At 46.5% G+C, this 25,228-nt stretch overlaps 1 protein-coding gene across 1 annotated transcript; it reads left to right on the top strand.

The window, feature by feature from the left end:
• Positions 1 to 37: 37 nt before the first annotated feature.
• On the top strand, positions 38 to 23,396 carry TNNT3 (troponin T3, fast skeletal type). Its single transcript, XM_054390441.1, has 14 exons — positions 38 to 67; positions 1,575 to 1,584; positions 2,985 to 2,999; positions 7,462 to 7,473; positions 7,881 to 7,901; positions 11,137 to 11,155; positions 12,262 to 12,307; positions 13,133 to 13,249; positions 13,578 to 13,655; positions 14,465 to 14,578; positions 14,783 to 14,892; positions 15,735 to 15,825; positions 17,438 to 17,478; positions 22,991 to 23,396. The coding sequence occupies exons 1-14, from the start codon at positions 38 to 40 to the stop codon at positions 23,037 to 23,039; spliced, it is 753 nt and encodes a 250-aa protein (XP_054246416.1). The 3' UTR covers positions 23,040 to 23,396.
• The last annotated feature ends 1,832 nt before the right edge of the window (positions 23,397 to 25,228 follow it).

The following is a 25,228-nucleotide window of genomic DNA, read 5'->3' as shown; positions in this document are numbered from 1 at the left end:
GTTCTTATTCTCCATCTCGCTGCTCTCACTCCCTGCCATGCCCCACCTGATGAAGCTCAAGAAGCAGGTATGTGCCATCACCTTCCAAATTGCTCCCCACCCTCTCCTTGGCCATAGGGAGAGATTCTAGAAGAGTAGGACCCAGTTACTCTGCCTTATTGCTGCTGTTGTCTTTGCTTTCCACCCCTAATCTATGACCAGCTCTGCCATAGGCTAAGACATAAGAATGCTCTTGGTGCAAGGTCCAACAAGTGTTGGCTTGGTGGCCCCTCTTGCCATGTGTGTAGCTCACCATAAAGCCCATCCAGGCCATGGCAGGAGGTTGTTCCTCTAAAACTGGAATTAGGGAGACATTTCAGCACACGTGGTTTGAGCTTACTGTGCCATCTCCTCTCTCAATATGTTTTTGCCTCTTCCCTTCTCGTGGTGAAATTGTTTCCCAACCACATGTGCCTCAGATCCCTTCTCCTCCCGGCCTCCTTTACTGGGATAAAACCTTTCCCTCTGTCTTAACAGCATTATCAGCCTTTGCAATATCAGCCTAACATTCCTTTGCATCCTGCCCTGTGGCTCTTCCCCCCTGAAGCAGCTCAGTGTCTGTGTCCTGGCTCCTGAATTCCCATCGTTAAGAGTAAGCTCTGATTTAGCCAGGAAGCCATAAGATGGGAAAAGGAGTTAAAAATATATTCAGTAGTCATTACAGGCACATGAATATAGAACAAAACTCTCCCCCATTTTGGTTTTTGTCCTCCTTTCTTGTTCTGTCTTGATGTTGACTGTGCTAGTGATGCCACCTGATAGTTTCATACAAACCAGGAGTATGAAAACTACTGGGAAATGTAAACCCCTGAAAAGCATGAAGGTTGAAAAGCCTTCACTCTGAGACTGCTTGGATCTCCCTGGGAGACTTATTTTGGACTACTCTGGGTAGATCTGGCCTCTGGATGATGTGCAGATGTGCCCAGGAGCTGTCTGCTGCTACAGCAGGGTTTGTCCTCCTTTCCTGGGCTGATGCTCCTTTTCCCACAAGCTCTGTTTTCAGCTCAAAGCCTGCTTAACGAAGCAGCTGGTGACAATTTTGATGCTTCAGCTTTGCAAATGATTCAAGATGGTTTTCCTCTGCGAGCCATGGACTTTACTCAGGCTGCTGTCTCGTGGTAGTACGTGCAGCCACGTGCCACCAAAAACCTGCTGGCCTCAGGCTGTAAATCCATTTGGGCAGGCATCAGGCTTCTGGAACAGCATGCTGCTTTCTGCAGGGCTGGAGGAATGTGCATCAGAAGACAAATGGCCAATTAGATCAGCCTGATTTTAGTGTTTCAGACCATTGGTACTCTTCTCTGTTCTGTACGAGTGAGAAGATGTTCTGCTGTTTCCAGCCCTCTTGTCTTCTTTTGCCTTTTGCTCTGTGGCTCTTGCCACCCACTCAAGCTCATGAGGACATGCCATGACTTGTGAATTCCTCTGCTTCTGTCTGGAGCAGGAAGGCATGCAGGAATTCTGGAGGTGGTTGAAGAGGAGAGGATGCAAAAAAATCCTCTGCACGCTGGCTGATGGCTGCTTGGCTCTTGTAGGATAAGCAGAGTGAGGAGCACTAAGCACTAACTGCTGTGCTGAAAGCAATGCCCCAAGCACAGGCTGGGCACTGCTGCTGTGTTCCCAGGGCTCTGATGTCTCTAACCAGGCTGACAGTACAGATACCAGTTGGTATGGGGATAGTGGCTCCTAAAAGCATTTCCTCCACACTGTGCACTGAGGCTGGAGGGGTTACAGCCATGCTGTCCCTTGCTCCCTTCCTCCTGGTCCCCCCTGCTACTGCACAGAGCCAGATCTTGCTCTTGCAGTAATGTGTGCTCACAGAATGTCAGACTGGTTTGGGTTGGAAGGGACCTTCAAAGGTCAGCAGAGACATTTGCAACTAGAGCAGGTTGCTCAACCACCCTGACCTGCAATGATTCCAGGGATGGGGCATCTACCACCTCTCTGGGCAGCTGGGGCCAGTGTCTCACCCTCAGTGTAAAACATTCCTCCTTTCTCTCTAGTCTGAATCTCCACTGATGTGGAGAGACTTGCATCTGAAGTAATGAGCAACAAAAGTGACACCACATCACTCCAAGGTCTCTCTTGGGCTAAGGATGGGCCCAAGTGGCATTGTTTTGGTGGCAGAGTGTTTGCAGGAAAGGATTTGTGTGTTTTTTCCATAACTATTGACATTTGAAGGGGGTTAATGTCCATTCTTCATAAATGGCAGGGAACAGGGTTGTGCTTCTGCTTGCTTTTGTGATGTGCATTGAAGCCCAGCTCTGGCAGACAATCTCTGTGATCAGCAAACCACTAAGGGGACACTTAGTAAAGAAGAGCCCACCAAAGCCAACCCTTCCAGCTGCCCTTGTGCATGCCCAGGCAGGCTTTCACTAGATACTTCCTCCTGCAGGTTGGGGAGCAGGGAGATGCTCATCCCTTCCTCCCTACACACCAGAGGTGAAATCCTGAGCCCCAAGGGAGTCAATGCCAGCTCCACCAAGCCCATTGATTCCCAGAGGGGGCTGGGATTTCTATGCACATGAAGCAGAAGAGGTTGGTTTGTCACCTTTTTGCACAGTCAAACCTGTGGGGAATGGACTTGATTTAAAAACAAGCCAATAGGGTTTTTTTGTCAGTCAAAGGCTACCAGTGGCACTGGATCTATGACATTATGAATGCATTTGTTAGTCCTCTGCATCTTTTATCCCCCAACACTCCCTCTCCTTCCTCTCCAGGATGTTCTAATTGACAGCCATATGTGCCCTCTATTCCTCTTTTAATCTCATTAATGGTTTTTAGCCTTTTAACCCCTCCTCCCCTGGCTTAAAGAAATAAATACACAAATAAGTGTAATTTGATCTAAATAGATTAAATCTAGTGATTTAATCAGCCTCTGTTTCTTGCTCTAATTCTCTTATCTTTCTTTGCATCTCCTCCCCTGCTCTCCTTCCCTCTTACAGAAGTCCATGAACCAGGTATGTGACTTCTGAATTCCTCTGCATCAATCTGAAGGGTTATTTTGTGCTGGAAATTCAGTTGCATTTGGCACTTCTACAACTGGGTCATGTTCTGAACTGGGAGAAAAAGGAAACCTCTCAAACAAGCAAACAATAAAAAAAAAAAAAAGAAAGAGGAGTGCCTTGTTTGGCAGCTGCTGGAAATTAGGTTTATTATTTGGTTGAAACAAATATCATTGTTTCAAATAATAATAATAATGATAATGATAATAACAATAAAAGATATAAAAATATATAAAATAAACATAAAAATACAAAAATAATATAAAAATAAAATATAATAATTTATTATTATATATTATAATAATTATAATATTTTTATAATAATACATTGTAATAATATATAATAGTTATTATAATAGATATAATAATAATAATAATAATTATTATATATATTATATATATTATATTTTATATATATTATATATTATATATATTATTATTATTATTATTATTATTATTATTATTATTATTATTATTATTATTATTATTATTATTATTATTATTATTCCTCCTTCCTCTTTGGAAGATTTCCAAATTTTGGAATGAAAATGAGATTTTTTTTTTCCAGATGCTTTTGAAGCATCCAGAAAGGATAATATGGGATGTATAAAGTGTAACAACCTGCTCTAGTGGAAGGTGTCCCTGCCCAGGGCAGGGAGGTTGGAACTAGGTGATCTTTAAAGTCCTTTCCAATCCAAACCATTCTATGAATCTATGAACAAATTCGGAATGATTGTCCCAAGGCATAAAAGGAAAAGGTTTTGTTCCAGAGGCATTAAAATATGTGGAACCTTTTAGAGTTGTGAATCATAGAATTGTTAGGGTTGGAAGGGACCTCAAGGCTCAGCCAGTTCCAACCCCCCTGCCATGGGCAGGGACACCTCACACCAGAGCAGGTTGCTCAGAGCCACATCCAGCCTGGCCTTAAAACCCTCCAGGGATGAGGCTTCCACCACCTCCATGGGCAACCTGTGCCAGGTTGAAACTTTTTATCTTTTTGTTTTTTAACCAAATTCTTAGCTAGACCTACAGGAGGTTTGACATATTAACATTTAATGGCAACTGTGATTTCTGCTGGCAAATGGGTACCAGTAACTCTAAAGCTATACTCAGGAATTCAAAGATGGTGGAAGAAAAGAGACTAAAAAAAAAAAAATCAAATATTGCTGATAATCTGTAACATGCAGCTTCCTCACACCTTCTACCAGTAACCATTTCCTCTGCTCAGTGATGTGCAATAAGGAGGTGAAGAGCTAACTGCTGCATGCCAAAAGGAATAACTTCATTGCAGACAGCTCCCTGGAGGTGTAAGCTGGACCCACAGCTTACCACAGCTTGGCCTCAGAGCCAGCCTCACACTGCCAACAGGATCTTGGGCATGTTTAGCACCTGAGAAAGCAGAACCTCAGCTTGCAGCCTCCTCTAAACTGTCTGTGAAGATGACTCTGTGCTGTTTGGAGTAGTTCTACCAAAGCAGAGACATCCCAGCAGCCACCCAGCCCAGCCCAGGCATTTCACTCTGCTGTCTGCAGAGGGAATGCAGCCTCCCAGCTTAGCCCAGAGCAGTGCTCCTGCCAGGCTGGAATTGAGGAAGGTGGAAGCTGGGTGATTGATTTTTTGGCATGACTTCATACTTCAACAGTTATCTGTGAGCTGCTCCTTGTCTCCCTCCTCTTCTCACCTCTTCTCATCTCCATCTCTTCTCTGCTGAACCATATTAATTCTTGTCTGCTATCTGCTCCTAAGGTTTTTCTGACCTTGCTTTGCACAAGTTAAAGGTCACTGCTGCAGTCCCTTCTGCTTTGCCTACCTCTCTACTTCTTTCCCCCTGCAACTTACTGAACTGCTACTCACAGTTTGAGTGCTGGCCTCAGGCTTTCACATTCACCTGAGCCTTAAATGTGTGCAGAACACCAGGCACTAGCATAACCTGGTTAACCATAAAGGCAGACCTACAGCATCTCTGTATTTTCTTTCCCCTCTGTGACATAAAGCATAACAAAAAGGGAAGCTTATAAACAGGTTATGGAATGGTTGGGTTGGAAAGGACCTCTAGAGGTCACCCAGTCCAACCCCCCTGCAGTAAGCAGGGACATCCCCATCTAGATCAGGTTGCTCAGAGCCTCTCCAAGCCTGACCTTGAGTGTCTTTAGGGATGAAGCCTTTACCACCTCCCTGGACAACCTGCTCCAGTGTTCCACCACCCTCATGGTAATGAACTTCACAGAATTAATCACAGAATTAACCAGGTTGGAAAAGACCTTTGAGATCATCAAGTCCAAAACTTCTTCCTAATGTCCAATCTACATCTACCCTTCTCTGATTTAAAACTAACTTGATATAGATGGAAGAAGATGTAAACAAGCTTGAGAGGCAACTTTTCTGTCAGGAGGAGGCTGTCCCAGCTCTTCACATCACTGTAGGATCATTTAGTTTCTCTGCCTTTGTCTAAAATACCTTTTAAGTCAGAGCTTCACCCTGCCCAAGTTCACAGTCACTGCTGTTGTGTGATCCTTGCTCTAGCTCCTTCATCTTTGCTCACTCTTTCCAAGCACGTGCATGTGGCATCCAAATTCCTCTGTGTTAACCTGAGGCATTCCTGCATATAGGAATTTGAAGGCTTTGAAGCAAATCAGAGTCATGCAGAATCAATCCATTCCCTAAATGTACTTTTCCCTATCAGAAAGTGTTAATTGTTGCCTGCAACTGAAGAGTCACCTTCTAAGGAGCTTGCTTTCACTTTTAAGGACCACCAGTGTTACAGTCACCCCCTGTTTATCTCTTTGCATGATTTCAACTGTGGTGATTCATCAACATTCAAATTCCCTTTACCTTTCACTTCTATGGCATCCCCTTCCTCAGCTCCTTCACACCCCCTGGAATTACTCTCCTTTTCCACTCCTATTAACACTCCACCCCTTATAACCCAGTCCTCAAATGACACTCCTTCCACCCAGCCTTCCTGAAGTTTGAGGTGATCCCCTCCTGAATAACTTATTTCTAATTCTTTTATCTTCCTCTCCTATGTTTTTTGTTTTGGTTTTATTTCCCCTGACACTTCCTACTAAATGAAGCCCCCCCTCCAGGTATGTGATTTAACAGCTAAACTCCCCAGTGCCTGTCTGCTGGGACTCTGTGTGTGGGCAAGGAATGCAAGGTGGCAAGAGATGACAACTTACCTGTTCATCCTGGCTTGGAACTTGCATGCATTTGGGGTGGTTGGGTTTTCAGTTTGATAGTTTCTTCTTTTTTTTTTTTTTTTTTTCTTTTCCTCGGTAATCAGCAGAAAGGAGAAGGAAATTTTCCTCTTGCATGAATAATTGGACTAAAAACCATGGGAACACCTTGTGAAAGAGTAGCTCAGCAAGCAGGGTCAATGTGGAATGGGTTAAATTCTGTCCTGTGAGATGAGTTTTCCTATAGGGAAAATCTTCATTTTGTGATAGAAGAAAGAATTTTCCTGTAGGGGAAAGCTCCATCTCATGATATGAGAATGATTTTGGTTTTTTCCCTACTGGGAAAGCTTCTCATGATATGAGAATGATTTTTCCTATAAGAAGAGCTTAATTTCAAATCTTAGGGTAGAATTTGACCCATTGACTCTACAGAGGGAATGTGAATACTGGGAGACTTTGCATTCCTTTTCTGCCTGCTTTGCAAAACACTCAGTGGTGCACGGATGGCTGAAAAGCAAAACCTGCCCTGCAAATCCTCACTGCTGATCGATTCTTGCTTTGCCAAGAAAGCTCAGAATGAAAGGTAGACCTGCACAGGCTTCTAATGAACCTTTTCTTCCTTATGAAGCAATCCATTTGTAAGTCTCCGTTGCAAATGGATGTGAAGAGCAGCAGTAGGTTTATTTAGGCAGCAGACTTGCCTTCAAGGAAGCAAATGACCTCAGCCATAGATCTGGAAGAGAGGACGGAGCTTCTTGGGAAGGTGGCTGAATGTTGATGAGGGGTTGCAGCAGGGATTTCAGTAGGTCTCTGAGCCACCCTGGGTTTAGTGCAGCTGACTGAAGTGTGGCTGCAGGAAAGGATGGATCCAGCAGTGTTGTGGCAGTGCTGACTGTGTTCATGTGCATATTTCAGCTCAAGGTACACGGTGCTGTCAGGCTGTGATTTATGCCATTTTCATGCTCAGAAGTTCTGTTTTCAAGCACTGCACTCTCATCCTCGAGCTGTTTCTTTCACCCCACCAAATCCCTCCCCCTGTCCTGTGACTTCTGTCTCTTTCAAATGTAATCAATTTCTTTCACCTCAGGTTCAATTCTTCACTTGGTTCCCCTCTCCCTTTCTCCTCTCTGCCCCCCACCCCTTTTGGCTCAGGAGCTCTTTTGGGGTGTAAAATAACACATTTCTCCTTCTCATTCTCTTTTTTTCCCATTGCATCTTGTTCCATGACTTCACACTTGCAGTTCAGGAGCCAGGTACGTGATGACTTCTCATTTACTCCTCCTAGTTGCAACATGAGTGTGTGTGTGTGAGAGAGAGAAGAGGAGCCCTGGGCTGGTAGAAGAGAACAAAACAAGAGAAACAACCACAATGGTCATTTGCAGCCCTTCTCTCCTTTACTCTCCATGCTTACTACTGCTTTAACCTTACAGCACTTTTAACTCCTTGTAGCCTCTGCAGACATTTCCTCTCTGCCTTAATTCACTAATTCCCTTAGGGTTTTTTTTTTTTTTCCTCCTTTATTATTTTTTCCCCCCTTCATGCATTCCCTGGTCTCTTTCTCAGGTTTCCAAGAGCTTTAAATATCTATTCTCTTTTGTGTTTGTGTTTTCTTTTCTTCCTATTTGCTGTATTTCCATCACTGCTTGCACCATGATACCAGCTGAGGAAGCCCCTGAAGAAGGTATGTGATGCACCTCCAGACTCTCACTCCTCTTTCTTTTCCAGTGCTGGGGAAATGGTGTTCAAAACAGTGACCTTGCTCAAGAGGAAAGAGCATGGGAGGGAAAAGGTCTCTCTTGGATGGCTGTGGGTGAACACAGGGAAAAGGGCTGTGTGTGTGCCAGATCAGATCAGCACAAAGGTTTTTTTTTCCTTCTTGTTCTGTCTCCAGAGAGTCTGAGGTTCTCAGCATAGCAGGGAGGGAGTGGGGAGATTTGCTCTTAGGAGAACAGTCCTGCTGGGGGATTGATCACTCTGCTTCTTCTCTTTTGCATTCATCCTTCAACCTGCAGCTGATGAAGAAGGAGAAAACTATGATGGTAGCTCGCTGTTTTCTTGGGGCAACAAAGTCATCTTTCTAACAGCTCACTCTTCTTTTTTTCCCCTTTCTTTTCATTTTTTTTCCTTCTTTCTGCATTTGTTTTTGTTCTTCCCTTGGTTTTTAATCTCAGGAACTGGGCCAAAACCCCATCTCTGCCTCAAAGAATTGCTCACACTGTGCATATCCAATCACCCTTGGAGGGGTCACTGTGGTCTTGACAAGCCTGTACATCCTCATTAGGATAGTACATGGTGGTGGAAAACAAGCTCCAGAAGCTTGCTCTGGACTTGTCTTTTGAGCTACAATCTGTTGTGTCCTGGCTCTCATCAGCAAACCTTCTCTGTCCACCCAAAATCAGGAAGGTATCTCTTAAATCACAGTGGCACACTTGGAAATGGAGCTGAGTCCTGCACAGGCATTGCCTTCCTTACCCAACTTTGGAAGGTCTGAAGCTACAGATATTGAAATTTCTTCTCCAACCATGCTCTTAAAATTGTGCTAAACATCAAGCAGGTGAATAGATTTCTTCAGCCTGGTGGGGCAGGCCATGGGCTTAAGATAGTGTGTTGATAATCCTTGGTTGAGTGGAGCACGTGGGTGGCACAAGAGTCATGTGAAAGGGACCAAATCTAAACACATGCAGGGGCAGTTTTTTCCTCATCTGTTGGCAAGACAACTTAGCCTCTCTGGACCAAATTCAAAACCAGTTTAAATGTGTAGAAAGACTCTCATGGACTTTTCCAGGTCTTTAAAGCAGCTTGGTTGCATTTTGACAGCCCCAACCTCTAGAACACCTGGCCAGCTGTTTTGGAAGTCCACCACCACTCCAAACCAACCTTTATTTTCTGTGTTTTCTTTTGCTTTTGTCAATTTTCTTTCTTTTTTCTCCCCCTCCATTTAATTTTCTTGTTCCCTTTCCAGGCTTTTTTTCTTTTCTTTTCTTTTTCTTTCTTTTTTTTTTTTTTTTAGGGCAATACCCTGAGGACCTTCCCAAGCCCTTTCCTTTCCTTATTTTTCTCTTTCTTTCCTTTTCTTTTTAATAGCCTATTGATTTCTTTTGTAAATTTTTTTTCCCTCCCAGGGACCAAGTGTCAGCTAGATAAATTGCTTCTGAGAAGTGGGATTAAGGGAGGGTGTTCAGGGATTTTGGAATGAAGTCAAGGCAGCTCAGCTGGATTGACAGAGAGGGGGAGCACTGTGTGGATATCTCCTGGATTGGGCAGGAGGAAGCATGGTTCTGTTGATGGTGGTGTGCAACTCTCCCTGAGCTAATCCTTTTGGAAACCAGAAACTCAGAGACTCTCTTAATCACCAGGGCAGTGAACTTGGATTTCCAGTGGCTTTTGCCTTCTTTTGGCAGTGTTGTCCGTGGGGATTTTGTCACAGCCTCAAGGCTCATGGGCAGAATGACCTCAGTGTCCATCAAAATCCCACCACAGGAACAGGAATTTGCCAGGACAATTCCTGCTCAGCAACAAATTTTGGCCCAGTTCCTTGACTCAGTGTCTAGGAAAAAAATGATGAACAAAAAATAATAAAAGGAATATTTCAAAATCAATCACAGCCCTGGGCTGCTATTGGTGCATACAGCATGGACCAACACTGGGGCATGCCCTGCAAAGCACAAATTTATTGCCATGTGGGTTTATTTTTTTTCTTAAATAAAGGAGGTTTCGGGGTTTTTTTATTTTTCTTTTTTTTTCTTTTTCTTTTTTTTTTAAAACCTCCTGTTTCTTTGTTATCTCCTTTTCTGGTTTTCTGGAGGTACTTTGAGACATTCTAACTGCAATTTCTTATTTCAAGAGCAACTAACCAAGTGTTTGGTTGTTTGTTTGGGTTTTATTTTTTTCTTTTATACAACTGTTTGTTGGTTCAGTGAAGTTGCAAGTGCTGATTTGGTGGCAGCTGAAACCAAACTCACACAGTTATTGGCAGGCAGGTGTCCATCCTGGCAACCAAGGTCAACAAACAAACTTTAGTCATTTCCTGGCCACTGTTGTTTCCCTGTGCCCCATCTCTGAAGTGTTACTAACTGGCAGCTCGAAGCTAAAGAGGAATGCTTGTGAAAAATTCTCTGGGTCTGCCAGGAGAGAAGGGAATCCTCTGTGAGTAACATCCCTGATAGACTGGTTAATCATGATTACTTTTCCTCTCACCAGATTAAAAAACCAAACCAAACCAAACAAACAAAAAACAAACCCAAAATGTAACCAATGTGATAAGAAGCTCCCTGGCTCTTTGCAAAGCAAAGCAGTTCAAAACTGGCTGGAGAAACAGAGAAGCAGCTGTTGGTTAATGGTAATTTTTTTTTCCAGGGGTGGTTTCTTGCCTCCTTTGTACCTCTGCCCTAAGCCACTTTCCTCACTACTTCTTATTATTATCATTAGCATTGTTCCAGCAGCTGAAGCTCTCAGCTGAAATATTTTTAGGTAGGCAGAGTCCTTGCAGTAAATGCAAAATGTCATCCTCCCCACCCCCTCCCTCCCTCCCTTCCTCCAGTGAAATTTAATTGCTGAAGCTGGAGTAGAAAAGTGTGAGAGTGTCAGGGTGGTTTGAGGAAAAAAAAAAAAAACAATTTCACATTGCCATCAAACCAGGCTGCAGTTGGGACTTTGCTACAGTCTCTGGAGTATTTTTATTTTTTTTTTCCTGCCAAATTCTGATTCAAGGGTGAAACCAGATGCACTCCTAGCACACCTGAGTGTGCCTCTCTCTTTTGGAAATGCTCAAGATTTAACCAGTTTCTCTGGGATGTTTCCCCTAAGATTACATTTCCCTTCCCTCCTTTTACTTTAGCAGCTGGCATCACCTCTGTTGTTCTAATTCTTCTCCCTCTCTTCCCCTTCCTCTTTTGCTTCATGTTTCCAAAATGCAGAGGAGAAGCCAAGAATAAAGTAAGTACGAGGCACAGGGCAAAACCCTGCCATCGTTTCTCTGATCAAGCAGAAGATGTTAGATTGTCTGTTAGGCAAATGGTCAGTAGAAGTCTTCATCCAAGCCTCCCTCCTGCAACATCCAGCTGTCCCTGTGTGCCTTTCTAGGATGTCTGCTTCTTCCAGGGGATGCCTCAGCAGTAGATACTGGCCAGTGTCTTAGGAGCAGTTCCTGACCGAGTCAAAGGACTCATGAACTGCCCAAGCTACAGCAGTCTCAGACTACTCCATGATGTAGGCAGCTCAGCAGTAAGCCTTCTGCGAGAAGCTATGGCTGGGAAAACATCCATCCATCCATCCATCCACCCACCCAGCCACCTGTCCATCCAGCCAGACAGCCACCCATCTGTCCATCCAGCCAGCCACCCACCCTCCCAGCCACCCATCCGTCCATCCATCCAGCCACCCACCTGTCCATCCAGCCAGACAGCCACTCATCTGTCCATCCATCCATCCACCCACCCTCCCAGCCACCCATCTGCCCATCCATCCAGCCACCCATCTGGCCATCCATCCACTCACCCAGCCACCCATCCAGCCAGCCCCCACCCACCCATCTGTCCATCCATCCACCCACCCATGCACCCAGGCTCACAGACACCAGGAAGGGTGACCAGCATTGGGCTGGGGTGACCAACATTGGGCTAGGGTGACCAGCATTGGGCTGGGCTGACTTGGGCTCAATTAAGCTTTCCTATGGCCCTTCCAGCTCTGGGTCCCAGCAGCTTCCCTTCCCACACCACCACTTGTCTAGAACAGAGCATGCAGCACCAACAGCCTCAGGGACCAGGTCTGTGGTAGGGAATGACCACAGGCTTTGGGAATGAAAAGGAATTCTAGGCGTAAATCCCTGTCCAGGAAGGACAAGAGTCCTTAGTGCTCTTCTGGAGTCATTTCCCAATGACTTGCTGTCTCCCCACCAACATTCCTCCTGCTCACATTGGTTCCTGAGGGCAGGGCAGGACAGGACAGGACAGGACAGGAGGTGATTTTAAAAGCCACCTGTTCTTGAAGCTTAAAATCCTTTTTGTTTGTTTGTTTTTTGTTTTGTTTTTGACTCCCTGCAGACTAACTGCTCCTAAAATACCGGAGGGTGAGAAAGTAGATTTTGATGTAAGTATTCCTGAGCTTGGCTGTCTGTCTGTACCTGAGCAAACCCACAGAACTCCTCCTGTATTAGATATTGCTGAGGATCAAGTCAAGGGCAGAAGTATGGATGCTTTGCTGCCTGTTTTCATTGAAAGGCTACTCTCTGCTCCCTGAATTTCTCTGGATGCAGTCACTGCTAAGCTAAAATGCATCTCTCAGTTTTTTTTTTTTTTCCCTTGAATTTCTGAAACCAATATCTGAAGAAAGGAGGAAGTAAGTGGCTTAGGAGCTGTGAGATCCCCTGACCTGTTGTAAATGGTTTGAAGGTTGCAGGCTGAAATAAAGCAGAGCTAGACACATCTGGGGCTGAGAACCTTCACCTAAAATGACACCAGAATTTTAATAGGAGAGATCCCAATACCTTCCTAAAAAGCTGGCAGAAAAAAAAAATACAGAAACTCTGGTGGTAAAAAGCTCCACAGAAACATCTGCTTTGTCCTAAAATGCAGGAACATTTCCCAGGTAAGATTCATAACCCAGAGCAAAGAGGAGGCAGCTAAGGACATGCAAAGAGGAGGCAGCTAAGGGCATGCAAAGAAAGCCAGGGATTAAATATGGTGTAGAGGAATGGGAGAGGCAGATTCTGTTCCCTACTGGGCTCCTGTCACCTGGATAAGTCTCTGACTGTCTCTGACCTGTATCACCAACCATTTAAGCTAATCCCATAGATTTCCATGGACACTTCCTGCTTTTGTTTCTCTGTTTCTCACGCAGCAGGGTGCTGGGAACATCCAGGTCAGGTTCCTAGAGTGATGTGGGCTTACTTAATGCCTTTTCCTGGTCTTCTAGGACATCCAAAAGAAAAGGCAGAACAAAGACCTGATCGAGCTGCAAGCCCTGATTGACAGCCACTTTGAAGCCAGAAGAAAGGAAGAGGAAGAGCTGGTTGCCCTCAAGGAGAGGATTGTGAGTGCTTGTACTGCCATTTCCCTTGACTGGGAGATCCTCTGTAGATGATAAGCTGGCCCCATTAATCCCCTGTCAGACTTTGGCAAGGAGCTGTACTGCCACATACAGAGGTCACTGCTCAAGTCACCACCAGAAGCCTTCTCCCCACAGCTGTCCCTTCTCTCAGCCTCTCGTTTTATGCCTGGGATTGCACAGGAGACCCTTTGCATGTCCTGGCAAGGGAGGAGGTAGCTCACTTTCTACAAACCAGAGCTCCTGGTGATGGGGTTTAGTACTGGAGGCAGATCCAGGCACACTGATGATTCCATGGCTCTGCCCTTTGCAGGAGAAGCGTAGAGCTGAAAGAGCAGAGCAGCAGAGAATCCGTGCTGAGAAGGAGAAGGAGCGCCAGGCAAGGCTTGCGGTAAGTCTCTTTGCCTCTCTGGCCGTTAGCATCAAACTGGAGACCCCCAGAGATCCAAACACCTGATGTGTTCTGTTTGCCTCACCCCCAAGAAGAAAGGACCACCCTCTTCAAGCGAGGTATGGTGGGCAGAAATTGCCCCAAATGTAGAATTTGCCAGGCTAGCTCAGATGGAAGCATTCCAGGGGTGAGTTAAAGCTGCTACAACACGAGTACAGAAGTGCTGTTTACAAGCACAAACTGCAATCTAAAACCATGAAATGCAATGAGTATGTACAAAACACACAATATTTACATATGTTCACAATTTATAAGCCACACAAGGACCCCTCTGGACAAAACCAGGGGGTTACCAACAGATTCCTCTTCTTCTTCCATCCCCCATACAAGAAAGGACAAGAGAAAGAAGGAGCAAAGCAGAGAGTAGCTTATTAGTCCTTAGCCAAAACAAAGAACACAGCCAAGGTCAGCAAGCTAGCAGAAGCACCAGCTAGTGTCTGTTAGAGTGAAGAAACCAAAAAGAGAAAGAGTTACCTCATACAACTAACCTTATGTTGGTTTTCAGACCAATAGGATTATTTAGATCATTACTTTCCCTTTTCCATCCAGTGGTAATTTATTTCCATTCTACCACTTTTGCTCAAGATCTGTGGGATTTTTTTTTCCCCCTTAGGCACAGCCTAAAACTATCACACAAGGGCAGGAAACTCTTACCAGTTGTCATCACCATGATTATCTGATCACCTTCCCTGCTGGCCAAGCTGGGAGGCTCCCCAGGGTAACTTGGTTCTGTGCGTCCTGCTCCACAGGAGGAAAAGGCACGGAGAGAGGAAGAAGATGCCAAGAGAAAAGCTGAGGATGATCTCAAGAAGAAGAAGGCTCTCTCCTCCATGGGTGCCACATACAGCAGCTACCTGGCTAAGGTAAAAAGCATGGAGCAGTGGAGGCAATATGGAAATGGTAAAGCCTGGGCTTGCTTGGGAACAATCGTTATTACCAGTTGAGAAAACATCCCTGCTTCACTTCTTCTAGATCCCTAGCAGCTTGTCTGACATGCTCTGGCACTGAAAGAGTTGAATTCAGCCTGCATTTCTGCAGTCTGATGTTGTTTGATGTTCTGAACATAGGCTGATCAAAAGAGAGGAAAGAAGCAAACAGCTAGAGAGACAAAGAAGAAGGTCCTGGCGGAGAGGCGCAAGCCCCTGAACATCGACCACCTGAATGAAGACAAGCTGAGGTAGGAGGCTGAGCCCAGCCTACTGAATGGGATCCACTGGAATTTGGCCTTACTGTGCTGCAGTCTTCTCCAGTGGAAAAAAATGAAGCAGACAGGAGGCTCTTGACATTCACCATGGGGCAATGTCAAGTTGTGCCTTTCCTTGGTCTGGAGAATGGAGAGGAAGCATGGAGCAGGGAATTGTTGAAATGGGTTGGTAGCCATCCAGCCATGCTCCTGCCATAGCTTCATTAGCCACTCCTGCTAATTAGGATTAGTCACTTTCAGGACTAGGTATAAACAGAAACTCAGCTCTGAGACCAGTTGAACAAACCTAAATTGTTATCTGTAGCATTCCAGGGGTGAGTTAGAGCTGCTACAACACGAGTACAGATCTCCATGGATGCCTATGCCTTGGGAGCTGAGTGCTCTGGTGCACAGCAGTCAGCAGATGATAGTCTGGACTCCACATGTCAGCTCACCTCAGCCCTGAAGCAGATGAGATGGCACAATGTCAGCAGCTTTTCTCATCTGGGTGGCCTTTGGAGTCCTCACCCCCTCTCATCTGACTTCCCTGGACTCTTTCAAAAAGAGTTAGGGGGGGACAGGGAAATTAAATCTACAGGAAATACGTTTTGGTGTAACACATGCAAGAGTAACACATGCAAGCATGTCTGAAAGGTTCTTAGGTGAGAAAATGTGACCTTGAAAACGGTGAGTGGCTTTCAGAGAGTGGAAAAGGGTGGGCAGGAAGATGTGTGAACTGCAAAAAGTGAAAAGTCTCATTAGCAGTGACGTGAAAACTGCAGGAAACAAATGATGTGATGTGTTTCTCCCATCTGCCTTTCCCCATAAACACCCAGGGACAAGGCCAAGGAGCTGTGGGACTGGTTGTACCAGCTGGAGACTGAAAAGTATGACTTCACAGAGCAGATCAAGAGGAAGAAATATGAGGTGAGTGGAGAAGCCATTTTGCTGATGGCACTGGGTTCAAAGTGGAAACAATCTCTGTGGCTCCTTTGGCAAAAGCCACATCACTTGGGTTCTCCAATGCCCTTCTGCAAAATTTAAGCAACAAGACACCAGGAACTGCATTTCCTTGGACTGGATTTTGGATGTTAAGCTGAAATTGAATAGAGCACCACTCTTAAGGTTTTCAGAGCCCCATGGAAAGACAATCCCAATGGAACATGGACTCCCCACCCTCTGCTCAAACACACCTTGTTCATTCTTACATTACTGAATACATATATCTGGTTGGAAGAGACCTCAAAGACCATCCAGTCCAACTTTTGATCCAGTACTGAAAGGTCAACACTAAACCATGTGCCTAAGTGCCAGGTCCACATGATGCTTGAACATCCTCAGGGATCATGACTCCAACATTGCCATGGGCAGACCATTCCAATGTTTGATAATCTTTTCAGAGAAGAAATACTTCTTAATATCCAGCCTGCACCTCCCCTGGTGCAGCTTGTAACCATTTCTTCTAGCCCTGTCACTTGTCATCAAGGAGAAGAGGCTGGCCCTCTCCTCACTCCAACCTCCCTTCAGGTAGTTGTAGCCTGAACAACCCCAGCTCCTTCAGATGCTCCTTTTGGGTCCCATGCTCCAGACCCTTCAGGAGCCTCATTGTTCTTCTCTGGGCACACTCCAGCACCTCAATATCCCTCTGTAGTGAGGGGCCCAGAGCTCAGCATAGTACTGGAGCTGTGACCTCAGCAGTGCTGAGTACAGGAGGAGGATCACCTCCCTGTTCCTGCTGGCCACAGTGTTTCTAACATGAGCCAGGATGCCACTGGCCTTCCTGGCCACCTGGGCACACTGCTGACTCGTGTTCAGTCTGCTATTAACCAGTACCCCCAGGTCCCTCTCCAAGCTGCAGCTTTCTAACCACACCTCCCCAAGTCTGTAGCTCTCCATGGAGTTGTGACCCAGGTGAAGGACCTGGCACTTGGTCTTTTTGAACGTCACACAGTTAGGTTTGGCTCATCAGTCTGACCTGTCCAGATCCCACTGTAAAGCTTCCCTACTATCTAGCCACCCAGCTTGGTGTCATCTGCAAACTTACTGAGGATGCACTCAGTCTCCTCATCCAGATCATTAGGAAAGATATTACAGAGGACAGGTCCCAAGTACTGAACCCTAGAGGACACCACTAGTGACTGGATGCCAGTCAGATTCTTCTTTCTCTATAGGGAACTCTCAGTTCACTCATTTCCATTATAAAGTAGTAGTTTGTTTTTTTTTTTAATCCCATCTTTGAGTTCACACTTGAGTGGTGCAAGTTTTATTCCCATCCCAGACAGATTCCCTGGGGACTGAGCTCTCTGGAGTCACTGAACACTGTCTCCAGACAGGAGCATCTGACTGAAGTGTCCTATGGGAACAAAAAGTGGACAACACACAGGCACAGGACAGGGCTGCACCCACCTGCACCAGGTTCCAGTGGCTGAGAAATCCTACAGGATCTCTCTCCACCTCACCCTCCTTTCATTCCTGACCACACAGACACATGATGAAAGGGAATGAGCAACACCAATGTAACTATCTCAATCTCTCTTAGATTTTAACAATGCGTTGCAGGCTGCAGGAGCTTTCCAAGTTGTAAGTACAATGAACTTGCCTGTGTAACAGCAGCAGCAAAGGCTACCCATTGCATGAGCCTGCAGCATGGTTCAGAGGCCAAGTGCCAGGCAGAAAGTGGCACTTGGCTCCAAGTGCAGAGAGAAAAGAGAAAACTGGATCTTGTGCCTCTGCCTTCCTTCCTTTTTCTCTCCCCTTCCATTCTTTGAAAAGAGATGAAGTGGTCATTTAGGAAAAGAGGCAGGGTCCAGCTGGCTTGTGGCTAAATAACTGAGTGTGCAGCCCACTCAGAGCACCTCTAAAATAACTCTCCATCCAAACCTCTGATGTTCTGTGTACCCTGATGCACCTGGGACTGGTGCAGAAGCTTAGGGCTGTACGTGCAACAGTTTGGACTTCATAAAAAAATAATGGTATGGGGTTTGGAAAGATTCTCCACCTCGTGGTACATGCTTATGTATGTTGGAGAGGGCTAAGCTAAGGATAACAGGTCAGCTAGGTGTGGAAAATCAGGAATTAAAGCAGTGGCTGGGCAAAGGTGCATGCTATGGGGACACAAAGCAAGGAAAGAAAGTGCAAAGAATGAGCAGAGTAGAAGGCAAAGGCCCAGGAGAAAAGTAGAAAAACAAAGGGAAGATGGCAAGAAAAGAAGTGAGGAGAAAGGTAAGTGAAAACAGCAAAGGGAATGAAGGAGATACAAGCAAGGATGCAAGGGAGAGACAAAGGAAGGAACTGGGACACACAGGGCTGGAGCTGTTCTTTAGCTCTAGTGCCTGTTGCTCTTTGGTGCTTCATTGGAGTGTTACAGTCACTGTCACAAGGTTATGCCTGAAGGTAAGTCACGAGTCCTTGGGTCAAACTGCAGGCAGCTGGTTCTCCTCCACACTTGGGAACAACACTTGGCTGCAAATCATAATTTAAACCACTGTAGCAGCTATTAAAACTTCCATGAGTAAGTACAGAAGCAGGTGACCTGCTGATCCTGCCTTCCTTCCTTGTCTTGTCCTTGTTTCAGTCTCTCATTTTGTTTCTGTTTGCCATGGAAAGACACGAGCCAGGAACTGCTGTCAGGCCAGCCTGAATGTCTGACTTCTGGTTTTTTTGTTTTGCATGGAGCCAATGTTAAGGGCCACTTCAGGTGTTCAAATGTTGGGTCTCAGACCTGCAGGGCAAGCGGAGAACTTTGAATGCCACCAAAAGCAGAAGCAAAGCACACGTCTTTTGCCACCCCAGGAAGATGAGGTAGAACCCTGACTCAGTTACAAAGGAGAAGGTGAAGGGGCAAAAGAGGGCTCTCTGACACACTCTAGTTCTGGTGAGCTTTTGCAGTACTTGAGCTGGAAGAGTCCCATGAGTTTAGTGGCTCTGGGCCAGGTCTGAAATGCTAAGTCAGGCCATAAGGTGCTGCTCCTGTGCAAGGTAGGTTTTTGCTTTCCCAGGTGTCAGGTTGCCATATGCAGTTTACACATGGCTAAAGACAGAGATGCTCTGTCTTGTAAGACAGACTGCCGGTGGTTTGCAGCCATCCAAAGAGCTTGGGAAGGTCTTCAGAGTCCCCACTTCTACCTTTTTCCTCTGGTTGCTGAAGCTTTCCTCGAATGTTTTGCTCTTTGTGCCCTTTCTCAGATGAATGGCTGGGAAGGTGGTGACTGTTGGAAGCTCCTCACCTCCTGCTCTGCCAGACAGCAGAATGTGACACTCATTTTTCCATTCTTCAGAACCACTCAAGCTTTTTGAGCTTCCACACTTCCTAATGTGTAGGAGGAGTAGGGGAAGAGCGAGAAGGTGAGGTTGACACATACAGGTGACGAAGCCATCCAAGAGCTCTCCAGCTGGCCAGGGTGACACTTATTGTGGTTGGCTTCCCTGCAGCTTGAGATGTGAGTTCACAGGAGATTAATTTGTGCATGTAGGAACTCTTTTAATGAGGGCCATAAAATTCTAGCTGCTCCCTCCCCTGACGTGCAAAACTGGCTGGCGGATTTACGGCCAAGGAGCGACGTTTCTCTCCTTCAAGCAAGGGTGAGCTTTGATTTCAAAGGAAGCATTAATCCCTACCACAGGCAGCTGGTTCTGGCACTTCAGCAGGTAAAACTCCCCTCTCCCTGAGGGAATAAGGTTTCCTTCTCTCTAAAAACCCTGGTCATGTGTGTTGTTTGCAGATTATCACCTTCAGGAACCGGATCGATCAGGCTCAGAAGCAGTAAGTACCAATATCCCCTCGCTAGCCAGCTCCTGGCTTGGGGATATCTCCTCAGTGTTCAGAGTCACTTCAGCCTCCACCCTGACATTTTCTCACTGCAAAGAAACGAGGCCAGAGATGGGAAGGCAACTCCTATCCTGCCTCACCTTGAGAAAACGAAGGGGAAAGTGAAGTGAATGTAACAGCTAACAAGGGGAAAAAAAAACCCAAAATAATATTAATCATCTTTCTTCCCACCACACCTGCAAAATGTCCACCTGCTTGCTGCTTGGGGGGTTTCAAACACCTGGCTGAGGTGCTTTGAATACCTGAGGCAACACAACCCCTTGTTCATGGGAGGTGAACAAGTGGTTGCTAAGGTTGTAAGGAATGGTGTGTAACAAGACTAACCTCAGGGATAACTGCTGTGAGTTCTCTTCATTCCTTGTTTCTCTCACACCTTCCTTTCCACAAGACTTTTATGTCATTAGATTTTCTTTTTCTGTCATTAGATTTCCCTTTTCCCTTTTTCCTTTTCCCTTTTTCCTTTTCCCTTTTTCCTTTTCCCCTCTCCCTTTTCCCCTCTCCCTTTTCCCCTTTCCCTTTTCCCCTTTCCCTTTTCCCCTCTCCCTTTTCCCCTCTCCCTTTTCCCCTCTCCCTTTTCCCCTCTCCCTTTTCCCCTCTCCCTTTTCCCCTCTCCCCTTTCCCCTCTCCCCTTTCCCCTCTCCCCTTTCCCCTCTCCCCTTTCCCCTCTCCCCTTTCCCCTCTCCCCTTTCCCCTCTCCCCTTTCCCCTCTCCCCTTTCCCCTCTCCCCTTTCCCCTCTCCCCTTTCCCCTCTCCCTTTTCCTTTTCCTTTCTTTTTTTTTCCCCCTGAGTCTTCACAGAATTTACCAGGTTGGAAAAGACCTTTGAGATCATCAAGTCTTCTCACTGTTTGCAATGAACTTAGGAGAGATCAGGGCAAGACAAAGCCTTGGGGGTTTGGGCATGTAGAAAACTAAGACACAGAGAAGGACTTGCAGGTGGGAGTTGACCTTCACTGTGCTTCTGTATCTTCCATGCCAGGAATGAAGTCTTTGGTGGCATCTTGTAGGAGTGACCAGAGGCTGTCTTCCCACTCCCCCAAGCCACCCTGCCTTATCAAATGAATGTAGCACCAGGGTCTTGGTTGTCTGTAGGTGCCAAACATAAGGCTTGACCTTCCCCATGGTATTTACTGTAGAGAGCTGTAGGCTGACAGACCTCAGCAGAATGTGCAGCTGCAGAAGGATGACCTGGTTTGTCTGGGTGCTGCTGCTCTTCTGAGGGGCACTACCACACCACCCACTGCAGGCTGTGCCATTACCTCCTGCTCCTTCCTCCAAAAGACAGAATAGTCACTCAGGACATCATTTAAGCAGCTCACAGCTCATGAGATTTCTGTGGACTTACATTTCTCTCCACACTGGATGGTGTCATTCCAAAGCAATGCCTGCTGATGTGTTATCCAAGGACCAACTGATCCTTTTTCTTCAGACTTTTAAGCCTCCTTAAGCACACTGTAAAGGCTAGGCAAAACATCAAACATAGGCACTTGTGGAGATACAAAGGACTCTGCCTTCAACTGAGGGACTACTTAGTTTCCAGAGTAGGTTTTGAACTTGTGGAAAGGCTGGCAAAAGGGACACTGGGATGAACTTAGGATGAGCAGAAAATGCTCTGCTCTCTGCCATGTAGGAAGTCAATTTTTCAAAAAGACCAAGTCTGTCTTGCTTGAAAGGTAAAGTATCCACTACATGTAAGTCTGTGTCACTGTGCAACACCCTCCTGTGAAGGTGGCTTGTGCTCTTGAACCAATCCTGTGCTGCCACACACCCACAGAATGGTGTGGCTTGGAAGGAACCTCTGGAGACCATCCAGTCCAACCCTTCTGCTGAAGCAGGGGCACCCAGAGCAGGCTGCACAGGAACGTCTCATGTGAGTTTTGGAAGTCTCTGGAGGAGGACAGTCCACAACCTCTCTGGGCAGCCTGCTTTAGGGCTCCAGCACCCATGGGGCAGCAGCTCAAAAATCTGCCCAGATGTGCCCTCCACAGGTTTTTCTCTGCTCTCCAGAGGAAGCAGCAGTTCTGCAGAAGGCCTCTTTGTGGATAGCAATGCCCCACCAGCTTGTGCTTGGGGCCTTGAGCACCCTGTTTTAGTGGAAGGTGTCCCTGCCCATGGCAGGGATTTGGAACCAGATGATCTCTAAAGTCCTTCCAAGCCAATCCATCCTGTGAATCCTATGAATGTATGCTTCAACCTCATGCTCTGCCATATCAAAGAGCTGCCCCCAGTCTGCATGTGCTTTGGTTCAAGAAGCAGCCTCCTTGTGTGTGTGAGATGGAAAGGTTTGGTGATGCACTGAGCCCCCAAACCCAAGGTGCTGCCTAGGGGAGCCGGGGCAGAATCTAACTCAACTAACTTCATGCCTGGCTCCTCTCTGACCCCAGGTGTTTGAGTGCTTCTCAGTCAGAAGGTAAGTGGCTTGCATGTGGGATTGCACACCTGTGTGGAACAAGATACTACTTGGAGAGAGTTTACCTCAGGTTCTTCGGTGGGCAGTGTAGCTGAACTGCTCCCATACACACCGTGAGCAGGATGGGGATGCTGAGAAGAGGGGAAGCCTAAAAAGTTGTTTGGGCTAATTTGGAGGCTCTTGAGCTCATGATGTAAGGAAGAATCCACTCTGCCAGAGAAAGCCAGCTCTTGGATTTAAAGTAGCTCAGGCTTTTGCCTCCACTACTCATTGAATTCAACACGTGGGGAATTCGACCAGAGCTCCCTGCTAGTGAGGAAATTTTACTCCAGAAATTGCTTTAAATCCTAAAATTCAGATCATAGGATAGAACATGAAGTCTGTGGCTGGGTAGGCCTACCATTTAGCCTTGAGACCACCTGGATTTCTGTCCTGATAACGCAGGAATCCAGAAGGGTCAACCTTTTTCAGGCATGTGCACATCCTGGCCTTTCACTAAGGGCTTGAGGAGGAATCTTCAAGTCAAGTCTACTCTCCCTGCCAAAGTAGGTTCACCTAGAGAAGGTCATACTGAAACAAGTCCAGGTGGGTTTTGAATGTCTCCAGAGATGGAGACTCCACCACCTCTCTGGGCAGCTTTCTTCAGCTCTCCCACACCCTTAAATTAAAGAAGTTCCTCCTCATTATTAGACAGCAACAGTACCTGTGTCAGGATGTGCTCTGTGGCAGGCATGCCCAACACCTGAGAAGCAAAAGCAGCTGAGACCTAACCTAAGAGTCAGAAACAGGTAGTGGTCACAGAGCCCCACTGCTTCCACCATGCTGATGCCTTTGTTCTTTCCTTTTGCATTGTAGCAGCAAGAAGGCTGGAGCCAAGGGCAAGGTTGGAGGGCGCTGGAAGTAAAGAACCAGGCAGGATGGCCCTTAGCAGTGTGCTGAAGCCCTGCTGGGCTCCTCTTTCTTCCTTCACCAATCACTTGTGTTCCCACGCCTCAGCAACAACAAAAAATCACCACATCAGCCTGCCTTGGCTATTGCTGCTGCTTTTCTTCTTCTTTTTTTTCCTCCTGGAGGGGTCTGGCAGCTTCCTCAGGCAAAAAGAAGCAAGTTCCCTGTGGAACAGAGATGACTCCTTGCTGGCCTCTTCACTTCCTGCAGCGCTTGTCCTTCCTCCTCCTGATACCAACCCTATGCTCTCCTGTAGATTGCTGTGTACAAATCTCTGGATTTTGTAAATAAAGCATGACCAGTACCCACTCCCATGGCACCCTTCTGTCTTTCCTACTTTATTTGACAACATCCCATTTCACAAGGATTTGGAAGCCAGTCCAAATCTTTACTTATTATCATCTGCTCCAGCTCTGCAACTGGGAATGGGGCTTGGTAGCATCAGCAAAGACCCAGGGCCTGTTTGACAGCCACCACACAGGCAGATTACAAAAGGCAGCTGTTTTGGGGCACTTCCTAATCCAGATGCCAAATGAAGTTGAAATTGACTTAAAAGTTTGAGTGAGGGAGGGAATCAAAGAACTGGGAACAAAAGGACAAATCCAGAGCTAGTGGTAGCTGTCAGCAGGTGGCATTGCCTAAATGCAGACAAACCACAGTGCAAGGCAGAGGATGCTCCATTCAAATATCGCATTAAAATGTTTATTGAGGCAGTTAACCTACATCTAGCATTAAACCCCAACAAGGAAGTGTGAAGTACTTGGTTACTTCAGTGGAACTGGCAAAACATCAAGCACACCAGTGCAGATGTCAAAAAAGGCTGTCACTGTGACATTTGGGATCAACTATGCTGTATGGTCTCTTGTCTTTGCCAATCCTTGGAGTGCCTTGTTGGAGGGAAGTCCACCATGGATGATGGTTCTCCCCTGTGTTTCCAAACTCCTGGCTGTTTATAGTGTCTGCATTCACACTCTGTTCTCTGTTAACGTGTGCTGTGGTGGCATAGACCATGAGAAGCCTTTTAGGTTGTAAAAGACCTTCAAAGGTCATCTAGTCCAAACAGAATCACAGAACAGGGATCTGTCTGGAAGAGACCTCCAAGATCATCCAGTCCAATCTTCAACCCAGCACAGGAGGGTTGACACTACACCATGTCCCTAAACACCAGGACAACACATGGCTTGAACACCAGGGTGTGGGCAGGGCACACTTTAACTAGAGCAAGTTGCTGGCCTTGAACACTTCCAGTGTGATAGTGCACCCACAGCTCTTCTGTGGCCCGCCACCTGATTCAGTGTCCCACCACCCTCATTGTAAAATCTCTTCTGTATGCATTCCTGTGCTACCTGTGCTGGATTCTGTGGTCCTGCTCTGGCAGGGGGGTTGGACTCAATGATCTCCAGAGGTCCCTTCCAACCCCTCACATCCTGTGAGCATCTGATCCTATGTCCACTCCAAACTCTTTCATTCTAAAAACCACTACGCCTTATTGTGTCATCACAAGTCCTGTAAAAAGCCTCTCTTGTCTTTCTTCTAAGCCTCTTTTATACATGGAAAGGCCACCTGAAGGTCTCCCAAGCCCAACTCTCTCAGCCTAGCCTCCCATCATTGCTGTGGCGTCCTCTGGCTCTGCTCCAACAGGTCCATGTCTCCCCTGTGCTTGGGGCTCTGGAGTCGGTCGTGGCATTCCCATTGGGATCTCACCAGCATGGAATAGGGGGGAAGAGTCCCTTCCCTGCTGTGACCACAAGGAAAAGACCAGTCAAGAGCAGCCAGCGCTGCAAGCCCCACAGGGGCACCGCTTTGCAGCTGTGCCCCCATCCCTCCAGCCTTTCCTCTCCTCTGGGGGAACCTCCTTTCCCCTAGGCTTGTGTTTCCCCACCCGGAGTGGGCTCAGGGACTGGTCGGAGGGAGATTTAGATTGTATGTTAAGAAGAAGTTCTTCACCATAAGAGTGATGAGACACTGGAACAGGTTACCCGAAGAGGTGGTGGAAGCCTCATCCCTGGAGGTTTTTAAGGGCAGGCTGGATGTGGCTCTGAGCAACCTGCTGTAGTGTGAGGTGTCCCTGCCCATGGCAAGGGGGTCGGAACTAAAAGATCCTTGAGGTCGATTCCAACCCTGACAATTCTGTGATATTTGCAA

Source organism: Indicator indicator, chromosome 21 (genome assembly GCF_027791375.1).
Source record: "Indicator indicator isolate 239-I01 chromosome 21, UM_Iind_1.1, whole genome shotgun sequence".
Taxonomy (NCBI): domain Eukaryota; kingdom Metazoa; phylum Chordata; class Aves; order Piciformes; family Indicatoridae; genus Indicator; species Indicator indicator.
This window is presented reverse-complemented; position numbering and strand designations above follow the sequence as displayed.